A 26,857-nucleotide genomic window follows, 5' to 3' on the forward strand; every position below is an offset into this window, starting at 1 on the left:
TAAGAAAAAAAATATTTTGAACCAAAAGGTGTGGTTTTGGTGGGTTTTGAACTAATGGTGGTCTGTGGATGACACTATTATGTGGGATCTGTGGATGACGCACTGTTATGAGGGTCTGTGGATGGCGCACTGTTATGGGGGATCTGTGGGTGACACTGTTATGGGGGATCTGTGGATGGCTCTTATTGGGGTCTCTTGATGGCACTGTTATGGGGATCTGTGTATGACAGTTATGGGGGGATCTGTGGATGACACATATATAGCATCTTATGCTATGTGTCATCCACAGATCCCCTCCATAACAGTGTCCTTGTAGTGTGACTGACCCCCAATACAGGGGGTGGGGGTCGCATCTGCTTTTATAGTGACAGCGGGGCCCGTGCAGTGACTGTATTCTACTACACGGGCCCCACTTACTGTATATAATCTTATCTATAATTGTAGGCATTGTTAATATATAAAAGTTCAGGGTAATCAGCGCCTGTATACCCACGCCGCCTGCTTCATTCATAAGGTGGGCGGCGCAGACGCATTACGTAGTGACTCACGCTGCCAGTGCCCGTCCTCCCGGCCTGCCTCCTCCCTCCTCTCTGCTACCGAGCGCTTGTAAGTATACAGGTGCTGATTACCTGATTATATACATAACAATTAACAATTACAGATACGATTATATATAGTAAGCGGGGCCCGTGTAGTAGAATACAGTCACTGCACGGGCCCCGCTGTCATTATAAAAGCAGATGCCGGCCCTCAGCCCCTCCTCCCTCTTAGCTGATACACCCGCCGGGCGGCATTGCGGCGTGGCGTATCATTGAAAATTCAGCAAAATGCAGCATTCGCCCCATAAGACGCACTGCTATTTCCCCCCCACTTTTGGGGGGGAAAAAGTGCGTCTTAAAGGGCGAAAAATACGGTATATAAGAGTTTCACGTTTTTATTTAAATTACTGAATTAAAGGGACACTGACAGGCCCGATAAACATATTTAGTTATTCCTATGCAGTCATAGATCTATTAAAGTGTATTCTAATGATATAAGAGTACCCCCTGTCCGCATTGTAAACCATGTAAAAACAACTTTATATTCATCTGTCAATCACATTTCTTTATGCCCAAGGGGCGTTTTTTTCACATTTCTTTATTCCCAAGGGGCGTTTTTACTCCTACCTTTGTGCCCCGCCGCGCCCCAACTGCCGTTTCCTAGCGCCGCCCAGCTCATTATTATTCACTTCGCTGGGCGGCTTTTACAGTCCCCGATCCTGCCGAGCAGGCGCAGCAGGAGACGCTGGCATTGAATAAGGGACGCAGGCGCACTGCGAGTGAGGGTGCCGTGCAAGTTATCCGGCGCACGCGCAGAAGGTACGAGTGAGGCCGATGCCCATACGTTTCTATTGGGCATGCGCCGGCTCGGCAGGATCGGGGACTGTAAAAGCCGCCCAGCGCAGTGAATAATAATGAGCTGGGCGGAGATTGGAAACGACAGTTGGGGCGCGGCTGGGCACAAAGGTAGGAGTAAAAACGGCCCTTGGGCATAAAAGAAGGTGATTGACAGATGAATATAAAGTTGTTTTTACATGGCTTACAATGCGGACAGGGGGTACTCTTATGTGATTGGAATACACTTTAATAGATCTATGACTGCATAGGAATAACTAAATATGTTTATAGGGCCTGTCAGTGTCCCTTTAAATTAACTTTTCATTGATATTCTCTGTGTGCTTTTATTGTGTAAAAAAAAACCGATTTGATACATATGCAAATTAACCTGAGATGAGTCCTGTCCCTGACTCATCTCACATACAGGACTCATCTCAGGTTAATTTGCATATGTATCAAATTGGTTTATATTCACAATAAAAGCACACAGAGCTATGGGGACTGGGTATTGTGGATGTGCTAGCGGCCATCTAGCAGCCCATGTTCTCAGCTCTATACCCCAAATCCCGGTGACAGGTTCCCTTTAAACCAGATTTTTCAAACTTATCAAATTAATGAAAAGTTGTACAACATTTCATAAATTGTGGCACAAGTTACAGCAATGCAGACTTCTGAAAACTGACTTTGAAATCCCTCTCATGAAATATTTCTCCCATGGGGTTTTTGCATATTTTTTTTTATTAATATGTAACAGCACCCACCCAACAAATCACAGCCCCAATTGGCAACAGTCTGACACATAAACAGGATACATATTGTCACGGAGGAGAGGCACGGTACTTTTTACCCCTAGAACAGGGGTCCCATTCCCTTTTCCTAGTGGATCAGCAGTCCCATAAATAATGAATGGAAAAGCAGGGAGTATGCTTATCCTGCCATGGGGGCTAATCAGTGGGACCCCCGCTGATCAGTTAGTAATTATCCTATCCAGTGGATAGAGGATAACTTGTAGTAACTGGAACAACCCTCTAAAAGTTACAATAAGTCCAGTAAAAGATCACAACTTTGACCGAATTAGCATGTACATTATGCCACAACCAGTCCTACTTACCTGGGCAAGAAGTCCTGCCCCACGGACACTAAGGCATGGCTATGCCTCCATGCCCTGTATATTCTTCCAGGGCTACCACAAGAAAAGACCTAGAAGGCCCAGCCTCCCACAACATGGAGTCTGAGACCTCGACTCCCTGCTGCCATTAAGTGCTACATTATCAGCCCCTCCTCCCTCTCAGCTGATACATGCGCCGCGCGGCATCACGGCGTGACGTATCATTGAAAATTCGGCAAAATGCAGCATTCGCCCCATAAGACGCACTGCTATTTCCCCCCCACTTTTGGGGGGGAAAAAGTGCGTCTTAAAGGGCGAAAAATACGGTATATAAGAGTTTCACGTTTTTATTTAAATTACTGAATTAAAGGGACACTGACAGGCCCGATAAACATATTTAGTTATTCCTATGCAGTCATAGATCTATTAAAGTGTATTCTAATGATATAAGAGTACCCCCTGTCCGCATTGTAAACCATGTAAAAACAACTTTATATTCATCTGTCAATCACATTTCTTTATGCCCAAGGGGCGTTTTTTTCACATTTCTTTATTCCCAAGGGGCGTTTTTACTCCTACCTTTGTGCCCCGCCGCGCCCCAACTGCCGTTTCCTAGCGCCGCCCAGCTCATTATTATTCACTTCGCTGGGCGGCTTTTACAGTCCCCGATCCTGCCGAGCAGGCGCAGCAGGAGACGCTGGCATTGAATAAGGGACGCAGGCGCACTGCGAGTGAGGGTGCCGTGCAAGTTATCCGGCACACGCGCAGAAGGTACGAGTGAGGCCGATGCCCATACGTTTCTATTGGGCATGCGCCGGCTCGGCAGGATCGGGGACTGTAAAAGCCGCCCAGCGCAGTGAATAATAATGAGCTGGGCGGAGATTGGAAACGACAGTTGGGGCGCGGCTGGGCACAAAGGTAGGAGTAAAAACGCCCCTTGGGCATAAAAGAAGGTGATTGACAGATGAATATAAAGTTGTTTTTACATGGCTTACAATGCGGACAGGGGGTACTCTTATGTGATTGGAATACACTTTAATAGATCTATGACTGCATAGGAATAACTAAATATGTTTATAGGGCCTGTCAGTGTCCCTTTAAATTAACTTTTCATTGATATTCTCTGTGTGCTTTTATTGTGTAAAAAAAAAACGATTTGATACATATGCAAATTAACCTGAGATGAGTCCTGTCCCTGACTCATCTCACATACAGGACTCATCTCAGGTTAATTTGCATATGTATCAAATTGGTTTATATTCACAATAAAAGCACACAGAGCTATGGGGACTGGGTATTGTGGATGTGCTAGCGGCCATCTAGCAGCCCATGTTCTCAGCTCTATACCCCAAATCCCGGTGACAGGTTCCCTTTAAACCAGATTTTTCAAACTTATCAAATTAATGAAAAGTTGTACAACATTTCATAAATTGTGGCACAAGTTACAGCAATGCAGACTTCTGAAAACTGACTTTGAAATCCCTCTCATGAAATATTTCTCCCATGGGGTTTTTGCATATTTTTTTTTATTAATATGTAACAGCACCCACCCAACAAATCACAGCCCCAATTGGCAACAGTCTGACACATAAACAGGATACATATTGTCACGGAGGAGAGGCACGGTACTTTTTACCCCTAGAACAGGGGTCCCATTCCCTTTTCCTAGTGGATCAGCAGTCCCATAAATAATGAATGGAAAAGCAGGGAGTATGCTTATCCTGCCATGGGGGCTAATCAGTGGGACCCCCGCTGATCAGTTAGTAATTATCCTATCCAGTGGATAGAGGATAACTTGTAGTAACTGGAACAACCCTCTAAAAGTTACAATAAGTCCAGTAAAAGATCACAACTTTGACCGAATTAGCATGTACATTATGCCACAACCAGTCCTACTTACCTGGGCAAGAAGTCCTGCCCCACGGACACTAAGGCATGGCTATGCCTCCATGCCCTGTATATTCTTCCAGGGCTACCACAAGAAAAGACCTAGAAGGCCCAGCCTCCCACAACATGGAGTCTGAGACCTCGACTCCCTGCTGCCATTAAGTGCTACATTATCAGCCCCTCCTCCCTCTCAGCTGATACATGCGCCGCGCGGCATCACGGCGTGACGTATCATTGAAAATTCGGCAAAATGCAGCATTCGCCCCATAAGACGCACTGCTATTTCCCCCCCACTTTTGGGGGGGAAAAGTGTGTCTTATAGGGCGAAAAATACGGTATATAAGAGTTTCACGTTTTTATTTAAATTACTGAATTAAATTAACTTTTCATTGATATTCTCTGTGTGCTTTTATTGTGTAAAAAAAACCTGATTTGATATATGTAAATTAACCTGAGATGAGTCAGGGACAGGACTCATCTCAGGTTAATTATGCAAGAACACTTAATGCAATTCCGGCAAGTGTTCAGTCTGTTTGGCCGGAGATAAAACCGTAGCATGCTGCGGTATTTTCTCCGTCCTGAAATGGCAAAAAGACTGAACTGAAGACATCCTGATGCATCCTGAACAGATTACTCTCCATTCAGAATGCATGGGGATATGCCTGATCAGTTCTTTTCCGGTATTGAGCCCCTAGGACGGAACTCAGCGCCGGAAAAAAAATAACGCAAGTGTGAAAGACTTCTGTACTCCTCACTAAATAAGCCGAAATATAATTAGAACTGAGAATGAAGGAGTTTTCAAGGGCCATAAGAGACAATGCTCTGATGACCTGCAGGCCACAGCAACACTAACACAATAGCTGTTTTGTTACAAAATTCAAATTCGCCGCAGAATCATTAATGACCTTATATTACTAGAGCTTTCCACTTGGTGGCGCTGCTGCACAATGAAGTACATTCACAAATCAAGCTGCACAGGACGATCGGCAGGGGGCGCGCTTACACAGCAAGGCCTGGTGCCGCTCTCGCCTGAGTGGTTCTCGCTGATACGGCTAGCGGTCGTTTCCTGTTTCCTGTGTGATCCGCTGCCGAGAGCGCGACGGGTCCGGTGGGGAGGAGAAGGTGAGAAAGGGAAACGGGTGTTCACCGGGTGAACGGTGGGGGCAGCGGGTTGGGGGTGGGTGATCTCATGCGCCGATCCAGTGGGCAGAGCGTTCACTCTGCGGGAGCTTGGCTTTTCATTGTAGCCCTCGGTGTGCAGGACAGCGCCAGGCTCATACATCCATCGTGTCCGGTTATCCACGTCCAGTGCGCTGCAGGTCCCCTAGTACTGCCCGGAGGGGTCCTCCATGTCTTCTGGTGTATGTCGGTCGGAGCCATGCCGGCAGATCCCTCCAGGACACTGAAGTTCACGCATAGGCTCTTCCCTGTAGAGCAGACTTGGTCTCCATTACATTATTACACATGGTATCCATATGTGTATCAGAACTGGGCACATCCCCAGACACTTGCTGCTGGCTCCTAACCTTTTGGGTTCTTTACCATTGATTTCTATGGAAGTTCTTAACTGGGATATTGAAAAGGGGGATCATACTTGCTCCTAGAATGGTCTATCTGGCTCCTAAAGTCGAGATCAGTAAGGGTGCAGAACTTAATAAATGGCCCCAGTTCGTGGTGAAATAATTTTGGGCATGCCTAATGTCCGACATTGCCGGATTCTACAGTTCACCGCCAGATCCCCTTTGACTATAATGGGGTCCAGTGAAGATCCGGCTGCTTTCCGACAGTTTACCGCCAGATCCCCTTTCACTATAATGGGGTCCAGTGAAGATGCGGCTGCTTTCCGACAGTTCACCGCCAGATCCCCTTTGACTATAATGGGGTCCAGTGAAGATCCGGCTGCTTTCCGACAGGGGATCTGGCGGTAAACTTTCACTATAATGGGGTCCAGTGAAGATCAGGCTGCTTTCTGACAGTTCACCGCCAGATCCCCTTTCACTATAATGGGGTCCAGTGAAGATCAGGCTGCTTTCTGACAGTTCACCGCCAGATCCCCTTTCACTATAATGGGGTCCAGTGAAGATCCGGCTGCTTTCCGACAGGGGATCTGGCGGTAAACTTTCACTATAATGGGGTCCAGTGAAGATCAGGCTGCTTTCCGACAGTTCACCGCCAGATCCCCTTTGACTATAATGGGGTCCAGTGAAGATCCGGCTGCTTTCCGACAGGGGATCTGGCGGTAAACTTTCACTATAATGGGGTCCAGTGAAGATCAGGCTGCTTTCTGACAGTTCACCGCCAGATCCCCTTTCACTATAATGGGGTCCAGTGAAGATCAGGCTGCTTTCTGACAGTTTACCGCCAGATCCCCTTTCACTATAATGGGGTCCAGTGAAGATGCGGCTGCTTTCCGACAGTTCACCGCCAGATCCCCTTTGACTATAATGGGGTCCAGTGAAGATCCGGCTGCTTTCCGACAGGGGATCTGGCGGTAAACTTTCATTATAATGGGGTCCAGTGAAGATCAGGCTGCTTTCTGACAGTTCACCGCCAGATCCCCTTTCACTATAATGGGGTCCAGTGAAGATCAGGCTGCTTTCTGACAGTTTACCGCCAGATCCCCTTTGACTATAATGGGGTCCAGTGAAGATCCGGCTGCTTTCCGACAGTTTACCGCCAGATCCCCTTTCACTATAATGGGGTCCAGTGAAGATCAGGCTGCTTTCTGACAGTTCACCGCCAGATCCCCTTTGACTATAATGGGGTCTGGTGAAGAACAGGCTACCAGAAGAGCATGCCGGAGTTGAACCTCAGCTGTGAACATACCCTGAGGGGTTCCTCTGACAGTCAGAAAAGCCTGAGAATGTGTGATCCCCTCAAGAGGAACCAAATATGAAGTTGATTTTATGTACATTTGCTATGTAGTACCGGATGAATAATGTTCCGTTTGGGAATACAAGTTTAGATTAGGACAGTGTGTACCCCTTTGACTTCTATTTCTACAGATATCTCCTATACTGAGAACCTCCAAAACATTGACATACTTAAAGGGGTCCTGTCACTAGATGTTTATACCCTAAACCACCAGTGTTTCATTATACTGCTGGGATTCATGCTATTGTCAGATGCTGCCATGTTAAAAGAAGCTGAACCCCCAATTCCCAAAAATTAAGAAGCTGTAAAATGTAAATAAAAGCTGAATGTAATGCTTAACAATCTCACAGACCCATATTTTGTTCACACAGAACACGTATGAGATGTTCAAAGTGAGACATTTCACGAAAAAATAAAATAACTAATTAGTTCTTGATGGCAGCAACACATCTCAAAGTAGGGACAGGGGCAACAAAAGGCTGGAAAGTGATACTAATAAACAGTTGGAGGAGCAATTTGCTACTAAGTCTGTTATGTTAGGAAGTAGTGTTGAGCGAACTTGTGTCTAAAGTTCGGGTTATCGAACCCGAACTTTAGACGCCGAATTTAAAACACAAGTTTGCTCAACACTACTAGAGAGGCAAAATCTCTCAGAAGAAAAGGCTCACCAATCTGCGAAAACCTGCATCTAAAAATTGTGGAATAATTTCAGAAAAATGTCCCTCAAAGTAAAATTGTGAAGACGTTGAATTTCCCACCATCTACAGTACATAATATCAAAATATTCAGAGAATCTCGAGAAACTAATGTGCACAAAGGACAAGGCCGACTGTTACTTTTGGACGCTCGTGATCTACGGCCCTCAGGCAGCATTGCCATAAAAATGGGCATGAATTCTGTGCAGGAAATCGCTGCATGGGCTCAGGAACGCTTCCAGAAATCATTGTCTGAACACAGTTTGCCGTTCAATCCACAAATGTAAGTTAAAGCTGCATCATGAAAAGAAGAAACCATGTCAACACGATCCAGGAACATTGCTGTCTTCTCTGGGCCAAGGTTCATTTAAAATGGACAAACTCTTCTGTGGTCAGATGAATCATTTTTTTTTATAAACCATGGATGCCATGTCTTGCAGACTAAGGCTCCCTTCACACGTCCGCAAGTGTGGTCTGCATCCTTTCGGCAATTGTGCGGAACGGGAGCGGACCCATTCATTCTCAATGGGAACGGAATGGGTGCGGAGAGCACACTATGTGCTCTCCGCATCCACATTTCCGGAGCGCGGCCCCGATCTTCTGTTCCGCAAGAAAATAGAGCATATCCTATTCTTGTCCGCATCTGCGGACAACAATAGGACTTCTCTATTTAGTGCCGGCCATGTGCGGCCCGGATCTGCAATACACCATGGATGTGTGAATGGACCCTAAAGAGGAGACAGACCATCCAGCTGGTTATCAGTGCATTGTTCCAAAATCCGTGAAAGAAAAACCAGGCCTAGGGAGCAGCTCGAATCCTACATCAGACATTCTTCTCCAACAACTGCAGTAATTGGTCTCCTCACTTCCCAGACTGTTATAAGAGGGGATGCTACACAACGGTAGGCATGGCCCTGTCCGAACTCTTTAGAGATGCGTTGCTGTCATCAAGTTCTAAATGAGTTAATTGCTTTTGTGAAATTGTAAAATCTCACTTTTAACATCTGATATGTGCTCTATGATCTACTGTGAATAAAGTATGGGTCTATGACATTTTATTAAAATTTTACAGTGGCCCAACTTTTTTTTAAAAATACAATCGGGGTTATATATTACCAGAGAAAAGTCTGGAATCATCCAGAGCATGCACGGTGAGGTGCACTGACCTCGACTTTACCTGTACACTGTGCATGCGCTGGATGTTTTCAGCCTCTTCAGCATATCCTATCTCTGTGCAGTATGTTATAGAGCAGAAGGAGCTGAGCAGATTGATATCAATAGTTGTATGGGAAAAGATTTAGTGTACTGCTGGTGTCCCACATTCAGTCCTCTTGCACACGTAACGTATTTTCATTCCGTGTCTATTCCATTTTTTTGCGGCCTGTATACGCAATCATTCATTTCAATGGGTCTGCAAAAAATCCGGAAGGAACTGTGTGCATTCAGTTTGTTTTTCCGTTCCGTAAAAAATGAGAGCATGTCCTATTATTGTCTGCATTACGGACAAGGATAGTACTGTTCTATGAAGGGCCAACTGTTCCGTTAAATACGGAATGCACACGGATGTCATCCGTATTTTTTGCGGACCACATATGGTCGTGTGCAAGAGGCCTCACTCGACCGTATTTTTTGCAGATCCATTCATTTTGATGGGGCCGCAAAAAATGTGCGCACACTGCGTGCTGTCCACATCCGTATGTTCATTCCACAGCCTCTCAAAAATTTAGAACATGTCCGGATCTTGTCCGTTTTGTGGACTAGAATAGGCATTGTTACAATGGGGCGCAAAAAAACTGACGGTCGTGTGAATGCACCCTAACATGTATTAAATGTGTTCTTTGCCGCAGAGATGGCCGTGGATTTCATCCTCTCTATTGCGAAGAGTGAAATCCGCAGCATAAATTGACACTCTGCAGTCTGTTTAAGCTGCGGATTTTTTTCTTACGCAGAGCGTGGATGAGATTTCTTAAAATACAGCAAGTATCCAGATTGTTCCTGTCAGACGCATGGCGGAAGGACACTGTTGTGACATGTTTGTCAGCAGGGAACAGTTTGGTACATCACAGTATAAGTGTGAATACCATTTTTTTGCTACCCAGACCTGTCCTTTCAACAGTTTTAAACGTGAAGTGCTGTAAAAGGGGGATAAGCTGCTGTATACTGAGGCAAGTCAAGGATGCATATGGCCACCACACCAAAGTGTTAAAGGGTGCCTAATCCTTCATTACTTTCTATGGATCTGTACTCCGCACGCTCAGAGCTGATGCAAGCCGAAGATGCATCACAGGTATCCTTTAAGCAGGAGCTATCCAGGTAATAATGGAGAAATCTGATTCCATAACCTGCCTTCCACAGCGCCATCAGCAGTACAGGTGCTGCATAACATACCTGTATTCTGAACGAAGGGGGCCGACCTGTTTCGGAGGAGGACCAATGTGGGTGTTGTGTTGATACTGCAGCACCAAGGCCACACTTTGCGTCAACTGTCCAAGGTGTATCTGTTTTAATGCTTTATATTCCTAGTGCTCTCATCTCCATGCAGTACCCCCTTTTCCAGATTACGCTGCTATTATCTGTTTTATCTAAATAGTTGGGCTTTTTTTTACATACTGAGAGATTGAATTGGGCTAAGGGCTTTTTTCTGGCCATTTGTATGTGCGAAAATGAAAAAGGGAATCTGTCAAGGAGATTACATCTAATTATCCTGCAACCAAGGAGACAAAGCCTAGATGCTAAGGGTCCCCAGAGGAACGAATTGAGGAGCCTCTGGTCCCGATAGTTGTTTTGCTGAGTATACCCTTCAATTACGCTAGGTGTTAGCAGATCAATCCCAAGGGTAGGGCGTTGTCTTGGGACTACCCTCTGCCGGTGAACCTAGATAAGAAGCCTGTAAGTGAATCCTGAACACTTGTAAGGGCTGTATTCGTGTTCTTTTGTTCTGTACTAATGGTAATACTAATTATCCGTTTGTCTCCCCCAGGAGGTTTCTAAGGCCAGAACCATGGACAAGCACAAAGTCAAGAGACAACGCCTGGATCGAATCTGTGAGGGTTAGATATATACTGAGTTTGTAGGAAGCTGTGGTTACAGCAGGCCAATGTCTAAGGCTCCATTCAGACGTCCGCAAGTGTGGTCCGCATCCGTTCCGCAATTGGGCGGACCCATTCATTCTCTATGGGGACGGAATGGATGCGGACAGTACACTATGTGCTCTCCGCATCCACATTTCCGGAGCGTGGCCCCAATCTTTCGGTCCGCAGCTCCGCAAGAAAATAGAGCATGTCATATTCTTGTTCGCAATTGCGAACAAGAATAGGCATTTCTATGGGGGTGCCAGCCGGGTGTATTGCGGATCTGTAATTTGCGGATCCGCAATCCACTACGGACGTCTGAATGGAGCCTTAAGGCCCCTTTACACGGGCCAATTTTACAGGCGATTGTGAGGAAGGAAGCGTTCCTTCCCGGCAAGCGCCTGCTCGTCAGTGGAGGAGACTGCTTAATTTCCATGCAACGATCTCCTCCACAGTATGGGGAAGAGTGATCGGTAATGCCATGGCACATCCCCATACTGACTAGTTGTTTGCCCGCAGCAAAGGCTGTTTACACAGCACGATCTTTTAGGATAAACAACGATTTTTGTGACTGCATGAATGGTCTATTACCCGATTAACGAGCATTTTGCGCGTTCATCGAGTAATAGGCGGCACTTTTACACCACCAGATAATCAACAATATAAATGCTTGTTAGAGAATCGTCCCGTGTAATATTATAAACCTGAGTGTGCTCTCCTTCCTTCTCTGCTGCTTGGTACGGAGATGTCCAAGAGGAGGCACACTGGGCCAGATTCATCATTACACTTGCATCTTACTCCACTTTCACATATGTCCAAAGGCACTTTTGGCTAAGTCGGATTTATTAATGGTCTTTTAATACTGTGATAAATGTGGTTTGACGGTAGCAGTTTATCCTTCAGTAAGCGGCTTTACAAAAGTCACACGTCTTTGCGAAAAAGTCGCACGTTCTATTAAAAAGTTGCATAAGATAAGCATGGTCCTCACTGGAGTGAAATTGTGCAATTTTTTGCAACTTCTTAAATTGTTGCAATAGTAAATCTGTCTAGGGATTCATTTACATAAGAAAACACGCCCACTTTCAGAAAACTGGCGAGCATAGTGCAGAGCCAATAAGTCACACATTTTTGCGCAAAAAAATGCGACTTTTTCACTCCATTGTTTTGACTTGAGCTAATGATAAATCTGGCCCACAGTCTTTACCATAGAAGCGAGCAGGTGCCTTAAAGGGAACCTGTCTCCGGGATTTTGTGCATAGAGCTGAGGACATGGGTTACTAGATGGCCGCTAGCACATCCGCAATACCCAGTCCCCATAGCTCTGTGTGCTTTTATTGTGTAAAAAAACCCGATTTGATACATATGCAAATTAACCTGAGATGAGCCCTGTGCGTGAGATGAGTCAGGGACAGGACTCATCTCAGGTTAATTTGCATATGTATTAAATCTATTTTTTTACACAATAAAAGCACACAGAGCTATGGGGACTGGGTATTGCGGATGTGCTAGCGGCCATCTAGCAACCCATGTCCTCAGCTCTATACACAAAATCCTGGTGACAGGTTCCCTTTAATGAAATCTGGCCTTGACATTTAGTAACTGCAGTTGTCTCCTTCCTTTACTGTTGAAAACTGGCAGTACATTGAGCCCCATGTACAGAGGCCGTTTTCAGTTAGCTTTTGTACATGGGGCTCGTTGTGACAGATGTGTGCCCGCTGGAGTATTCTAACATGTGGGGTTCAGATGCAGATGTTTTACTATCCTGTAGATATTTACAATGTGATTAAATGTTCGGTATGAGGAGCTATTTGGTCCTAGCAAAAACATTTTTATTGACTTTGGGTTCATTCACATTTAAAGGGGTTGTCCTATCTCTTCTTTTCCACAGCAAGAAAAGACTAAGTACCGGCCCTAGGTGGCCGGGCTTACGAAAACAGCAGGATGGTTCCATTGTAGTGAATTGGAGCTATCAAACAGCATACCCCTTCTGCTGTACTATAATTCCCATTTAGTATGATGGGAGTTAAGGAAACAGCAGAATACCGCCCACTTGAATGTTTCCGTAAGCTTGGCCACCTAGGGCTGTCTCTTAATCCCATCTTGCTGTGGAAACGGCATGATGGGACAACCCCTTTGTGACCAAAAAATAGTCCATCAGTGTTCGGGAGGGGTTTGACGCACAAATGAGCCACTGTTCTAAACATTGAAGGCGCTGTCGTGCTTTGTCCTAAAGATTATGGGAGCTCCCAGGCCCCAACTCTACACACGGCGGTCCAGCACCGTGCAGCCGCACAAGCCACAGTGTGTTCTAATTGAACCAATTCATACTTTAGTTGGTCTGTAGTTTAATTAGAGCCCGCTGTGACTTGCGCGGTACTTGACCCCAGCACAACCAAGACACGACCGTGCCATGTGGTCGTACCCTGAATATTGGACTGGGCAACACTAAATTTGGGTAATGCAGTGCATTGTATTATACAAAGTAATGCAAGATATTCATTAAGGTACTCACATTTATGAAGATTATATGTAAAAGGTTTATTTGTTCTATAAATTACTTAATGGTTTGATTAAAACCTAAATGATCAGATTGTGCCATGTTTTGCATCTTAGGCTACTTTCACATCTGCGGCAGGGTGATCCGGCAGAGAATGCCGGGAATCGGCCAGATAAGAACCGCAGCATGCAGCAGTTTCTCACTGGCCAATTCTTGGCATTTTTGCTGGATCACCGCTGGACCCCACTATAGTTAATTGGGCTGGTGGGCATTCTGGTTGCATCCGGCAGTGCTGGATCCGGAGAACTGCGGCAGGTGTGAAGCTGGCCTTAAGACATTTTAGTAGATGGAAAAATACTTGCCATATAAGAAAATATTAATTGCTTTGCTTTTTGGTCAGGTATCCGGCCGCCTATTCTAAATGGTCCTATGCCTGTCCGTCCCTTGGTGGCCCTTCTTGATGGAAGGGACTGCACAGTTGAGATGCCTATATTAAAGGATGTTGCTACCGTAGCATTCTGTGATGCTCAGTCTACACAAGAGATCCATGAGAAAGTAAGTGTTGTCTGCTTTCTGCCTTTGTTTTATGCTGCATAATTTACATATTCGTAAAATGGAAGCCTCTATTGTGGAAGGCAAGTACACATTTGTAAAGACTACGTACAATGGTCGCCATATTTTTCTGCAGGGGACAGTTAAGTCACGGAAGAAGAACTGATGGCATTTCATCTATGGTGATACAGTATTTGTGGGATCCTTGCCCAGTGTGTCCACCATGTTATATAGTCCACACAATGTCGAGCATTGTACTGTTACGTTGAGAGGCTTGGCCCTTGATTCAGATTATTTGGTATTTTTTGCATCACTTTTTTGTTCCCGAACTAAAAGTTAAAAAATAAAATGGAAAAATATCAATTGAGAACATAGTTTAATTTCCTTCTTTCTACTTTTCTGGTCTCTAAAACTGAAAGTCTAGGGTACAAAATAAAAAAATCATAAACTTTTGCATATACCTAATGTATGGCAAATGGCTGTGATGTTTTAAATCTTGGTCAGAATGGTAGGGGTAGGAAACTCGGCTGTAATTATACATAAATGGATTTACTTCTGCCAGTTAAACCAGATACTGGTGACACATCTCCTTTTTTAATGTGTTTTTTATTTTATATGTAGATTTTTATTTTTGTTCTGTTGCCTGAGCATGATTATGGGGACTGCCATTTTGTCCGAGCTGTTTGTAACCCCTGGCAGTTTTCCATTCTGATTTTTGTTTTTTTACTCCCAGCCTTCCCAAAGCTATAACTTTTTTTTATTTAATTTTTTTCTTCTATTCACATAGTTATACGAGTGCTTGTTTTTTTTTTTTTGCAGGACACGTTGTACTTTCTAATGGCACAGTTTTATGGGTTTTGTTTTTACAACGTTTCCTATGCGATAAAACTGTTAGTTTTATTCTCTGGGACAGTATGATTACAACGATGCCACATATGTTTAGTTGTTTTTGCATTTTTAGACAGAAAAAAATTAAAACTTTTTTAAAAAAAAACTTTTTTCTTTTCTTTGCATAGCCATATTGTGACACCCGCCCCCCCCCCCCCCCCCCAATAACTTTTTTTTAATTTTTAAATGGCCGACCGCCGATGTAAATTTACTTACGGTCAGGTAGGGATTAAAGGGGTTGTACAGTGCTAAGATGTTGATAACCTATCCTCAGGAAGCGTCATCAATATCAGACCGGTGTGGGTCTGACTCCAGGCCCCATTGACTTCTATAGGAGAGTTTTCTGGGCTCGCTCTGTGACCTGTGCAGAGGTCAGGAGGGTGTCAATAAACTGTGATGTCGCCTATTGTGAATGGTGAACCCTGTATTATCCAGCCTTCCATCCCTGTCATTATAATCCTGTCTGTAATGATAAGGAGAGGACTGCTGAAAAGTAATCTGTACAGACTAAGAAGTGGCGCCTATTATTAGGCTTAGTGGCCAGTGCAAAAACTGCAGGATTTAAAATTAAAAATACTATGACCAAATATTCTTTAAAAATATGTGAAACATAAAAATGTGATTTAAGCAGTAGGTAATTTTTTTGATTTTTCGATCTTGCACACATAGATTTACTAATCCTGTAGCTGGTGTAAACTTAGGCTGTCTAGACCAGCAGAAGATTTATCACAGGGTTCAGGCTGGATGATAAATGTGATGCCAGGATAGACACTTTTCACTGACTCTATACCAACTACTGGCTTAGGCCTGGAACGCGGCCGTGAGCGGTCCGTGGTATACCGGACTGACATCCTGCTGACAGAGGAAGCGCATTGCGTCATTAGTTGCTATGACGCTGTGCGCTTCATGTCGCCGCTGCACTACAGTAATACACTTGTATGATCTATCTATACGAGTGTATTACTGTAGTGCAGCGGCGGCATGAAGCGCACAGCGTCATAGCAACCAATGACGCAATGCGCTCCTGCTGTCAGCAGGATGTCAGTCCGGTATACCATGGACCGCTCACGACCGTGTTCCATGGCCGTGTGCATTCGGCCTTACTTTCAGACAGATTTTTATGCCAGAATTGTGGTGCAGAATGGCTCTACTTGGGCCCCCCAAGGCATGTCATAAAAATCTGTAGAAACCCTAGATGTGCCAATTTGAGCTAATTTTTTAGCCAAATTTGTGGCACAGACACATTAGTAAATCTGGGCATAGACCTGTGTGTTGCGGATAAGAACATGCCTGTAAAGCTCTGTTTTATGTAGCCTGAGCGATCAGCACTCTGCATTCTTTTACAACAGGTGTTAAGTGAAGCAGTGGGAGCCCTTATGTATCACACAATCTCCCTTTCTAGAGAGGACCTGGAAAAATTTAAGGCTCTTCGTATCATCATACGAATTGGAAGTGGTTATGACAATATTGATATCAAGTCTGCAGCTGAAATGGGTACGTTTTACAGATAAATTTGCATGAGTTTGATTTCTTTAAGACAGTCTTAATTGAAATTGTTTATTTTTTTCTTCCTCTTAATTAAGGCATTGCTGTTTGTAATGTTCCCTCATCGTCCGTGGAAGAGACCGCCGATTCTACGCTCTGCCACATCTTGAACCTCTATCGGCGTGTCACATGGCTGCACCAAGCTATGAGAGAAGGGAATCGTGCTGCCAGTGTGGAACAGATCAGAGAGGTTGCGGGAGGGGCTGCCAGAATCCGTGGGGAGACGTTGGGCATCATTGGACTTGGTAAAGCTCAGTCTAATAGAAACATGGACTTGGAGCACAAGAAATGGTTGATAGCCTATCAACCTGATTAGCAGTTTCCTGATGGCAACATTACTTTAGATTGCTTTATATCAGGCGGTATTATATTTTTTCTTCATTTGCAGGCAGGGTTGGGCAAGCAGTTGCTTTACGTGCCAAGGCCTTTGGTTTCGCGGTCATATTTTATGACCCCTATCTTCCTGATGGAGTTGAGCGTTCCCTGGGCTTACAGCGGATGGCGACGCTTCAAGATCTGCTAATGCACAGTGACTGCATAACTTTGCACTGCAGTCTGAATGAGCACAATCATCACCTCATCAATGATTTTACCATAAAGCAGGTGTGTAACAGCTGCGCACACTAGAGCAGATCACAGAATAGGAGCTGGTTCACACAAGCTGCCCAGTTTGTTACAAAAAATGTTTTTTTCTATAGACACATACTTTCCATTAGACATTTTCCGCATCCTTTAAAAAATAAATGGAGGCGATTTATCAAAACGAGTGCAAAGGAAACTAACTTGCCCATAGAAACCAACCTTATTTTACCATTCGTTTTCCAAAGGAGCTCTGAAAGATGAAAGGTAAATTCTGATTGGTTGCGATGGGCACCTAAGCCAGTTTTAATAAATCTCCCCCATCTTCTTTATATAATTTCTCTTCTAAATTGACGTTGTTTCTAATTCAGGGGTGCACAACCTGCAGCCCCCAACCATCTGGTCACTGACTACCTTGATGGCTGCCATGTCAAAGGAAAGAGGAGATGTGCTTAGGGGCTGGAGTAGGGTGCCTCTCGGGGAACCACATATATTGGTGCTCCAGTGAGGTGGCCAGACTTGAGTGCAGGTATCTTCATTATAGTTTATGGGAATAATGAAACGCTCAGCTGTTCTAGAAACTTGCATAAATTAAAATGGAGAGAGACACTTTCTGGAGTGTGAACTGAGGGGCGAAGGGGGCAAATGTTTTCCCAACAGGTGGGAGTCCTGGAGGTGGAACCTACAGCTATCAAACATTTATGGCATATATTTTCGATATGGCACAGATGTCTCAGATGGTAATATAGTTTTAAAGGGTATTATCCTGGTAAATATATTGATGACCTATCCTCAGGATAGATCATCATTACCGATGGGTGGGGGTCAGCTGTTACAGGGAGCCGCGGCACTCACCAGAGCGCACGTTGCTCCCTGCAACTTTTAAAGCACAGCGTTGTTCATTGTATGTGCTTTGTATCACAGCTCTCCCCATTCAATTCAATGGGGCTGAGCTGCAACTAGGCCATGTGACTGATTTGCGGTGACATAACATGGCCTAAGAAAAGGCTGCAGTGCTCACGGAGTGCCGGCGTCTTCTAACAGCTGATCAGCGGGGGTCCCAGGTGTCAGACCCCTGCCGTTGTGATATTGATGACCTACCCAGAGGATAGGTCATCAGTAGTAATTACCGGATAACCCCAGGGATTTGTTCAGTCTGACAACATGGCCTTTGGAAAAGGTTGTGCACCCTCGAGTTAGGTCACACCTTTTATTTCCAGTTTTCCCCCCAACTTGTAGATATAAACCAGATTTCTGATTGCTTACTAGGACACCATTCAGAACAATAGTCATGAATAAGGGCAGTTTGTATTTGACTGGTCCATATTGAAATTCTAATGAAAGGTGCTCTTTAACGTGATGCAAATTAAGTCATTTAACTTGTGTCTTTCAACGATGTATTGTTCGCCTATATATGCCAGCTGTCTAGTCTCTTGCATGGCCTGTGTGTTCTGTACTCCTACAAATTTAGTTGGAATGTATGACTCTTTATTAGTGTTGAGCGAACCTGCGGTTTCAAGTTCGGTGTACAAGGTTCGGGTTATCTAAGAATTCAGTTATGGATCCCGCTACGACGGACCAAAGATTATTGTCCGTGGTAGAGGATCAATAACGGAATTCATAGAGAACCCGAACTTGTACGCCGAACTTCAAGTTCACTCATCCCTACTCTTTATGAAGCCTAGTTTCTGATTAGGGTTTGTTTGAGGTTTACTTTCAGCATGCAGTTGTCAGCCATTGACTCATTTTGTTAAAAACACTGTTTTTTGCACTATGGTCTTGTATTTGAAAGCATAGACAGCTCCGCTTTCCATTCCGTTTGCCGATACATGGCACCTAGATGTATGCCGGGTGTACATGCCAAATAATGTGGTGTGAACAGAGCTCAAGAATGTGTTTCCATTAACTGAGAACTACTAAGGCAACCTCCTGAGCATGTAGGAAGGTACAGCATAGGTTAATAAAGTATTATCTAAGCCAGGCATGTCCAAACTGCGGCCCTCCAGCTGTTGCAAAACTACAACTCCCAGCATGCCCTAATAGCTGTAAGCTATCCAAGCATGCTGGGAGTTGTAGTTTTGCAACAGCTGGAGGGCCGCAGTTTGGACATGCCTGATAGCTGTTGATGGTAACTCTACACAGGAATTATAATATAGAATCATGCAGCAATAAATAATGACTTTTATTCAAAATTATAGATGCGGCAGGGCTGCTTTCTGGTAAACACCGCCCGTGGGGGACTCGTTGATGAGAAAGCGCTTGCCCAGGCTTTAAAAGATGGACGAATCCGAGGTGCTGCTTTAGATGTCCATGAGTCTGAACCTTTCAGGTATTGCCTTCATCTTGGAATGGTTGTATATTGGCGGTAAGCAGAAATCTAACAAGCAATTCTGTTGCTGCCTACAGTTTTTCTCAGGGACCTTTAAAAGATGCCCCTAACTTGATCTGCACCCCTCACACTGCCTGGTACAGTGAACATGCTTCAATTGAATCAAGAGAGGAGGCAGCTAAAGAAATCCGCAGAGCCATTACAGGTATGTGAATACAGTCTTCTCTGCTAATGTTTTCAGTGTTGTCATTGTTTTTGTACCCACACAACCATATGAAGGCGAAATTCTATTTCGTGAACTGAGTACCTTGGTATCTTTACAGGTCCAATTCCAGATGCATTGAAAAATTGTGTAAATAAAGAGTATTTGCTGGCAGCCGCACAGTGGCCAGCAATGGAGTCTGTTCATCCAGAGCTCAATGGAGCAGCAGGATATAGGTAGGTTTATTTCATGCCATGCAGTATTACAAATTTAAACTGTACATCTCAGTCATTCCTTCACAAGAGCATTGCCATTATGATTTTGCAAGTGAAATATTTTTAAGCCTGAAGCTTTTGTAGGACAAACTACGTTATTTGTACATTTGATTGTAGTTATATAATTTGTATGAGCCCTACATCATTTTTGAGCGTCTTCAAATGGTTTATGAAAATATTGCCTATGTAGACTGGCCTAAAGGCTTGAAGGGCTTGTCTCATAAGAGACCATGCCTATGGAGTTGGAAGAAATGTACCCACTCCAGCTCAAAAAGAATGTTATCTATTAATATTCTGTAATTTCTTGACTTTCATATAACTTTAGAAAAGGTTAGAAATGTTAATCATGAATATATTATGTTCTGTCAATCTAAGGCCCTTATTTATCAAAAACAGTGATAAGCAGGCTGTTCTAGTGGTGATAGAGAATCAGTTCTCACCACTCCTGTGTCTTATACTATTGATAAGCAGGCTGTTCTAGTGGTTATAGAGAATCAGTTCTCACCTCTCCTGTGTCTTATACTATTGATAAGCAGGCTGTTCTAGTGGTGATAGAGAATCAGTTCTCACCACTCCTGTGTCTTATACTATTGATAAGCAGGGTGTTCTAGTGGTTATAGAGAATCAGTTCTCACCTCTCCTGTGTCTTATACTATTGATAAGCAGGCTGTTCTAGTGGTGATAGAGAATCAGTTCTCACCACTCCTGTGTCTTATACTATTGATAAGCAGGGTGTTCTAGTGGTTATAGAGAATCAGTTCTCACCACTCCTGTGTCTTATACTATTGATAAGCAGGGTGTTCTAGTGGTTATAGAGAATCAGTTCTCACCACTCCTGTGTCTTATACTATTGATAAGCAGGCTGTTCTAGTGGTGATAGAGAATCAGTTCTCACCTCTCCTGTGTCTTAGGCCTCATGACCACAATCGTATGTATTTTGCAGTCCGCAAAAAATACGGATGACGTCCGTGTGCATTCCGTATTTTGTGTAACAGAACATGTGGCCCCTGATAGAACAGTACTATTCTTGTCCGTAATGCGGACAATAATAGGACATGTTCTATTTTTTTGCGGAACGGACATACGGAAACAATGCACATGGAGCAACTTCAGTTTTTTTTTTGCGGCCCCATAGAAAAGAATGGTTCCGTATACGTGTATGAGCCCTTATACTTTTGATAAGCAGGGTGTTCTAGTGGTGATAGCACTAGGTGTTCTCTCCTGTCCCTTATACTAGGTATCTTTATGCTGCTCCAAGGCCCTTAGTTGCTTAGTTGCAATACCTGAAATTGTGCTGCACATGCTCAGTAGTGAAGACAAGAGAAGGAAGTTCACCACTGGGCATGCCTGCAGTCATCTCAGAACCACTAGACAGAACAGGAAAGACAGTATTAAATGGGTTGTCTGGGAATAAGTAACTTTTCAGAGGAGCCTGCAGACTGCCTTCTCTATAGAAAGAATCATACTTACCTACTCCCCACAGCCAAAGTGTGTCCATCTTCTGGTCCATCACTTGTTTAATTTGTACCCTGCATGATCATGATGATCTGCTCTGATGCAGCCAATAACTGGTTGGTGTGTCTCTTATGGACATGTCATCGCTGAATCCAGTCATTGGCTGCGCAGTAGCAGATAATCATGCCCATACCGGAGAGGAAGTAAACAAGCCACACACCAGAAAAAAAGATGTGAAAAGTACCACTTGAATTTTTTTTTTTTTCACGTTACACCCACCAACTTAAATGTATTTTATTGGATTTTTTTGTGATCGACCAACAACCAAAGTAGCAAGTATTTGTGAAAAGTAAAGAAATTTATATATAGTTTTCAAAATGTTTAGTAAATAAAAATCTGAAAAGTGGCATGCTCTAATACCCCTAAATAAAATCCATTATTGTGACCAATTGCCTTCAGAAATCACCTAGTTTGTAAATAGTCCACCTGTGTGTAGTTTATTCTCAGTATAACTACAGCTTTTCTGTGAAGGGGGTTGTTAGAGAACATTCGTGATCAAAGAGCATCATGAAAACCAAGGAACACAACAGATGGGTCAGGGATAAATTTATGGAGAAGTGTAAAGCAGTGTTAGTTTATAAAAGAAAATATTCCAAGCTCTGAACATCTCACAGAACACTGTTCAATCCATCATGCAGAAAATGGAAGGAGTATGGCACACATGCAACAAATTAGAAAAGCAGACAAAAAGCCCATGGTCATAGAGAGATCCACAGCTCAGGTGTGAGAATCTGTCCACAGGACAACTATTAGTAGTGTACTCCACAAATCTGGCCTTTATGGAAGAGTGGCAAGAAAATAAATTTTTGGCCTAAATGCAAAACATTGTGTGGCGGAAAACTAACACTGCACTTCAACCTGAACACACCATCCTCACCGTGAAACATGGTGGTGGCAACATTATACTATAGGGATGCTTTTCTTCAGCAGGGACATGGAAGCTGGTCAGAGTTGATGGGAAGATGGATGGAGCTAAATAAAAGGCAATCCTAGAGGAAAACCTGTTAGAGGCTGCAAAAGACCTGAAACTGGGGTGGAGGTTAACCTTCCAGCAGGACAATGGCTTTATACATACAGCCAGAGCTACAATGGAAGGTTTCAGATCAAAGCATATTCATGTGTTAGAATGGCCTGTCATAGTCCAGACCTAAATCCCATTGAAAATCTGTGGCAAGACTTGAAAATTGCTGTTCAGACGCTCTCCGTCCAATCTGACTGAGCTTGAGCTATTTTGCAAAGCAGAATGGGCAAACATTTCAGCTTCTAGATGTGCAAAGCTGGTAGAGACATCCTGCAAAAGATTTACGGCTATAATTGCAGCGAAAGGTGGTCCTACAAAGTATTGACTTAGGGGGGCTAAATACAAATGCATGCCACAGTTTACAGATTTTTATTTAATACAATTTTGAAAATCATGTATAATTTCTTTTCACTTCACACATACTTCCTACTCTGTGTTGGTCTATCTGATACAATCTCCATAAAATACATTTCAGTTTGTGGATGTAACGTGAAAAATGTGGAAAAGTTCAAGGGGTATGAATTCTTTTTCAAGGCACTGTATAAGGTAAGTATGAATCTTTCTATAGTGGAGGCAGGCTGTGGAACAACCCTTTTATGAAAAGCACTGAATATAGGAACTACACTTTTAACATGTTGCTTTTATTCTTTTTATCCTTTCGCATGATTCTCTGCATTTCTAGGACATATGTATAGATCCTTTCTAACTTTTTTTTCTGAGGACATGTTCATAGATTTCTTAATATTAAAGGGCTTCTGTCAGCCCACTACACCCTTTATTTTTTTTCCCGTTAATATTAATCCCTACACTGCAAGCTCCCTGTACATATGCTAAATATTCATTTTCGTTCAGTAGATATTGTTAAAAATCAAGTTTTATCATATGTAAATTACCTTGCTACCAGCAAGTAGGGCGGCTACTTGCTGGTAGCAGCCGCATCCTCCTCTCATCATGACGCCCCCTCCGTCGTTTGATTGACAGGGCCAGGGAACGGGTTCGTTCTCTGCTGGCCCTGTTCGAATTCAAAATATCGCGCCTGCGCCGTACCTTTCTTTAATCGGTGCAGGCGCACTGAGAGGCGGCCTCTCTCCCGGCCGCTCCATCCTCAATGCGCCTGCGCCGGGTGTAGATGTGACGTCATCGGCGCAGGCGCATTGAGGATGGAGCGGCCGGGAGAGAGGCCACCTCTCAGTGCGCCTGCACCGATTAAAGAAAGGTACGGCGCAGGCGCGATATTTTGAATTCGAACAGGGCCAGCAGAGAACGAACCCGTTCCCTGGCCCTGTCAATCAAACGACGGAGGGGGCGTCATGATGAGAGGAGGATGCGGCTGCTACCAGCTGGTAGCAAGGTAATTTACATATGATAAAACTTGATTTTTAACAATATCTACTGAACGAAAATGAATATTTAGCATATGTACAGGGAGCTTGCAGTGTAGGGATTAATATTAACGGGAAAAAAAATAAAGGGTTTAGTGGGCTGACAGAAGCCCTTTAAGTGTATAACTGTGTTTTCCAGTTATTAAATGCATTGTGCATTACTTACAGGAATTTAGAAAATTTTAGAAATTGGATTCCAATAAAATCTGGTTTATATTCTAAGTAACCTGATTACTTACATCATTGTAAGACCGATTTTTACCATTTTACTACGGTAAATGTTGTTAATTCATTGGCTATTTATAAGGAAGTTGGAGCCGGATTTGGAGCGTGTTAAGAGTCAGAACTTTGGCTTATCGACTCTACAGCCCGATTAGAGGAAACCCCTTTCAAAATGTGGCTGCCGGGGGTTCGACTAGGTTTTAATCTTACTATGATTATGCCAGTGTATGCTGTAGGAGAAATGTAGTAGTACATGGCAACTATTTATTTTTTATAGTAGGTGATATAGGGAGGGGTCCTGAACGGAGATACACTCCACCTATGATCTAACAAGGCATATGGACCTTTTTTTAATAACAACCTTACCCTTTCAGAAGGAACCAAATCTATTTGTTGCTTACAAGTAAGTGAAACACAATTTAATATCTGCTTGGTTGTTTTGTTACAGGTTCCCACCAGGAGTTGTGGGAGTAGCTGCTCCGGGACACCCAGCTTCGGTGGAAAGCCTTGTGGCAACCTCACACCCTTTACTTCCCTCTGTTTCCCACACTCCGTCACCAGGACAAACAAGCAAGCCAGAGCAAGACAGAGAAATTCCCACTGACCAGTAGCAATACTGTGCTTTGTTTGTGTTCTTCTTTTTATGTTTATTTTGCCTTGTCTTGTTTTTTTTCCCTTTTTTTTATACCACCAGTCCCATACTTTTGCTCTGCCTTCCCCCTCAGAACGTTTTTGGGGAGAAGAGCGGGATTCCAGGTCTCTTCAGCAGCTTTACCCAGTTAGTGGAATCAGGCTGCAAGCCCTGAGGTGTATCATCTCTCCTCACACCGGAAAGGAGAATGTTCTTATCAATGTCTGGAAACCTTTCGATATTGCCTTTCAACAGATCTATTTTTTAACTGATTTAGTTTTACGTGAAATACTGTATGGGTGGGTTGTGCTTCTGTGTGCCGGGACAGGCTGATCTTTTCTGCTTCCTCTAGAATGAGACATACCCAGTTGTCTCAGGGAGCTGAGGCATCGCCAAATTTTTAGGGTGGTGGGTATCTTGTAATCTAAAGTGTGTCTCAATCCCCTCACTACTGGAAGATAAGAAACGCGTTCTCTTCTGAAGGAGCTACTTGAGCTTCTACATTGCTGTGAGAGCGCACCATCAAATTAATTTTTAAAATTAAAGTTGGATCATTGTTGTTGACTTTGGAAACAAAAGCAGAAGTATTGAAAAGTTAAAATAATGATCACTTGCATGTGTCTCTCAGGTTCTTAGTATATGGATGAAAAGAGGTCTTGTGTCCAGCATGGTGATGAATGAGGCCTTGGGCATTAATTCATTTGTTTGACACCATTGTGTCTACATTGAAGTATAGATTGAAAGAATGACGATTCTGTCGCCTCATTTCATCCAGAAGTTGTAGCTGTTCATGGCATATTGCACTTCAGTAGCTTATTAAGGAGCAGGATTCCCGGATATGGGTGCATGTTTTATTCTGGGCGTAGCTGCTGTGTTCATATTATATAGTGTATGGTTTTAGCCCCTTCCCCTAAAGGATATTTTTACTGGCTCGGGATGATTGTGAATAGCGTCTAGTGAATGTCATTTAGTATAACAAGTCTCAGGATTAAAGTGCATGAATCAGGTTGAAATTGTGTATATTATAGAGGGATATTTTAATAGTCTGGCGTGTTGAAGAAGAAGCAGATTGAGGTTGTATGCTGGCACAAACAGTCCCAAAGCTTATCTTTTTAGTTAGATGGTGACATGACAAAAGGTTTGACTGGTAGAGTTCTGGGTTCTGAGACCCCCGCCAATTACTAAAATTAGAAGGAAGAAGCGCCCTGTTGAATCCTGTCTCTTGCTAGCTGAAGACGGGCTTACCATAAATCCTACTTATCTCTGGTCCCCAAGTTTTACATATATTTGCTATTGAGAAACCTTTATCTGAGTGTTTGGTGCTAAGTTTGTTTATAATGTATTTAATTGAAAATCATCTGTTAAGTTAGAAAGTCCTCAGTCTCTTGGGGCTTATTCCCTCCATGCTTGTCATTCGGTTTGGCCTCTGGGACGCTAGGCTTTAGTCCAAAGAACCCAGAGGATATGGACTTTTATCTTCTTTCCCATCAGCTTTTGAATTGTAGAATACTCACAAGTTACTAGCTTGTAAGGCTGATGCACAAGTGGCTTAACTGACTATTCTTCTTTGCCTCAAGGCGGATACTTATTAAGACTGGCGCTTTCTGCGCCACATCCCCTGCACTGCCGGACGACGTACATAATTTATGACGAAGCACATACCTTGTCATAAATTAGGTGCATCCTCCTGCAGTCTGTGCACCTAAACTGAAATCTACGACCGCTCTGAGCTGCTATGGATTTCTGGCTTTTTTTGTGCCGGAAAACTGGCATAAATTAAGATCAATTTGTCTATGTCTCTTTCCCGCCCTTGCCACTCCCCTTTTAGGGAAAGTGGTGAGGGTGCCTTAAAATCTAAAACATGCGGAAATTTCTTAGTGTCGCAAACACATAGTTTGCGACTTTTCAACAGCATGTTTCAGGCGCAAGGGGGATGATAAATCTCCATAAAGGTGGCCATACACATGGATAGTCTTTATTTGATCAAAAGTAGTGTTGAGCGAACTTGTGTTTTAAGTTCAGCGTCTAAAGTTTGGGTCATCGAAGAATCGCGTTATGGATTCCGCTACCACGGACCATAACGCGATTCTTCGATAACCCGAACTTTAGACGCCAAACTTAAAACACAAGTTCGCTCAACACTAATCAAAAGCTCTTTCATCTGAATAGCTGATGAAAATTCAGTAATCGGTCAGTTAAAATGAATGT

The 26,857-nt window shown here is 43.6% G+C and overlaps 1 protein-coding gene across 1 annotated transcript; it reads left to right on the plus strand.

Moving 5' to 3' along the window:
• Positions 1-5,412: 5,412 nt before the first annotated feature.
• On the plus strand, positions 5,413-26,696 carry LOC122928121 (C-terminal-binding protein 2). The gene is made up of 10 exons (XM_044280629.1): positions 5,413-5,493; positions 10,921-10,984; positions 13,909-14,063; positions 16,298-16,442; positions 16,532-16,738; positions 16,882-17,096; positions 19,271-19,401; positions 19,479-19,606; positions 19,725-19,839; positions 24,467-26,696. Exons 2-10 carry the CDS (start codon positions 10,942-10,944, stop codon positions 24,627-24,629), a joined length of 1,302 nt encoding a protein of 433 aa, XP_044136564.1. The 5' UTR covers positions 5,413-5,493; positions 10,921-10,941; the 3' UTR covers positions 24,630-26,696.
• The last annotated feature ends 161 nt before the right edge of the window (positions 26,697-26,857 follow it).

This window comes from Bufo gargarizans, chromosome 2 (genome assembly GCF_014858855.1).
Source record: "Bufo gargarizans isolate SCDJY-AF-19 chromosome 2, ASM1485885v1, whole genome shotgun sequence".
NCBI classification, from domain to species: Eukaryota; Metazoa; Chordata; class Amphibia; order Anura; family Bufonidae; genus Bufo; species Bufo gargarizans.

What these genes read in the sequence shown, in the direction of transcription:
- LOC122928121 (XM_044280629.1), top strand. Translation starts at nt 10,942, where the DNA reads ATGGACAAGCACAAAGTCAAGAGACAACGCCTGGATCGAATCT. An exon ending in ACAACGCCTGGATCGAATCT is followed by an intron (nt 10,985 to 13,908) that starts GTGAGGGTTAGA and finishes CTTTTTGGTCAG; the next exon opens with GTATCCGGCCGCCTATTCTA. An exon ending in ATGATTTTACCATAAAGCAG is followed by an intron (nt 17,097 to 19,270) that starts GTGTGTAACAGC and finishes TCAAAATTATAG; the next exon opens with ATGCGGCAGGGCTGCTTTCT.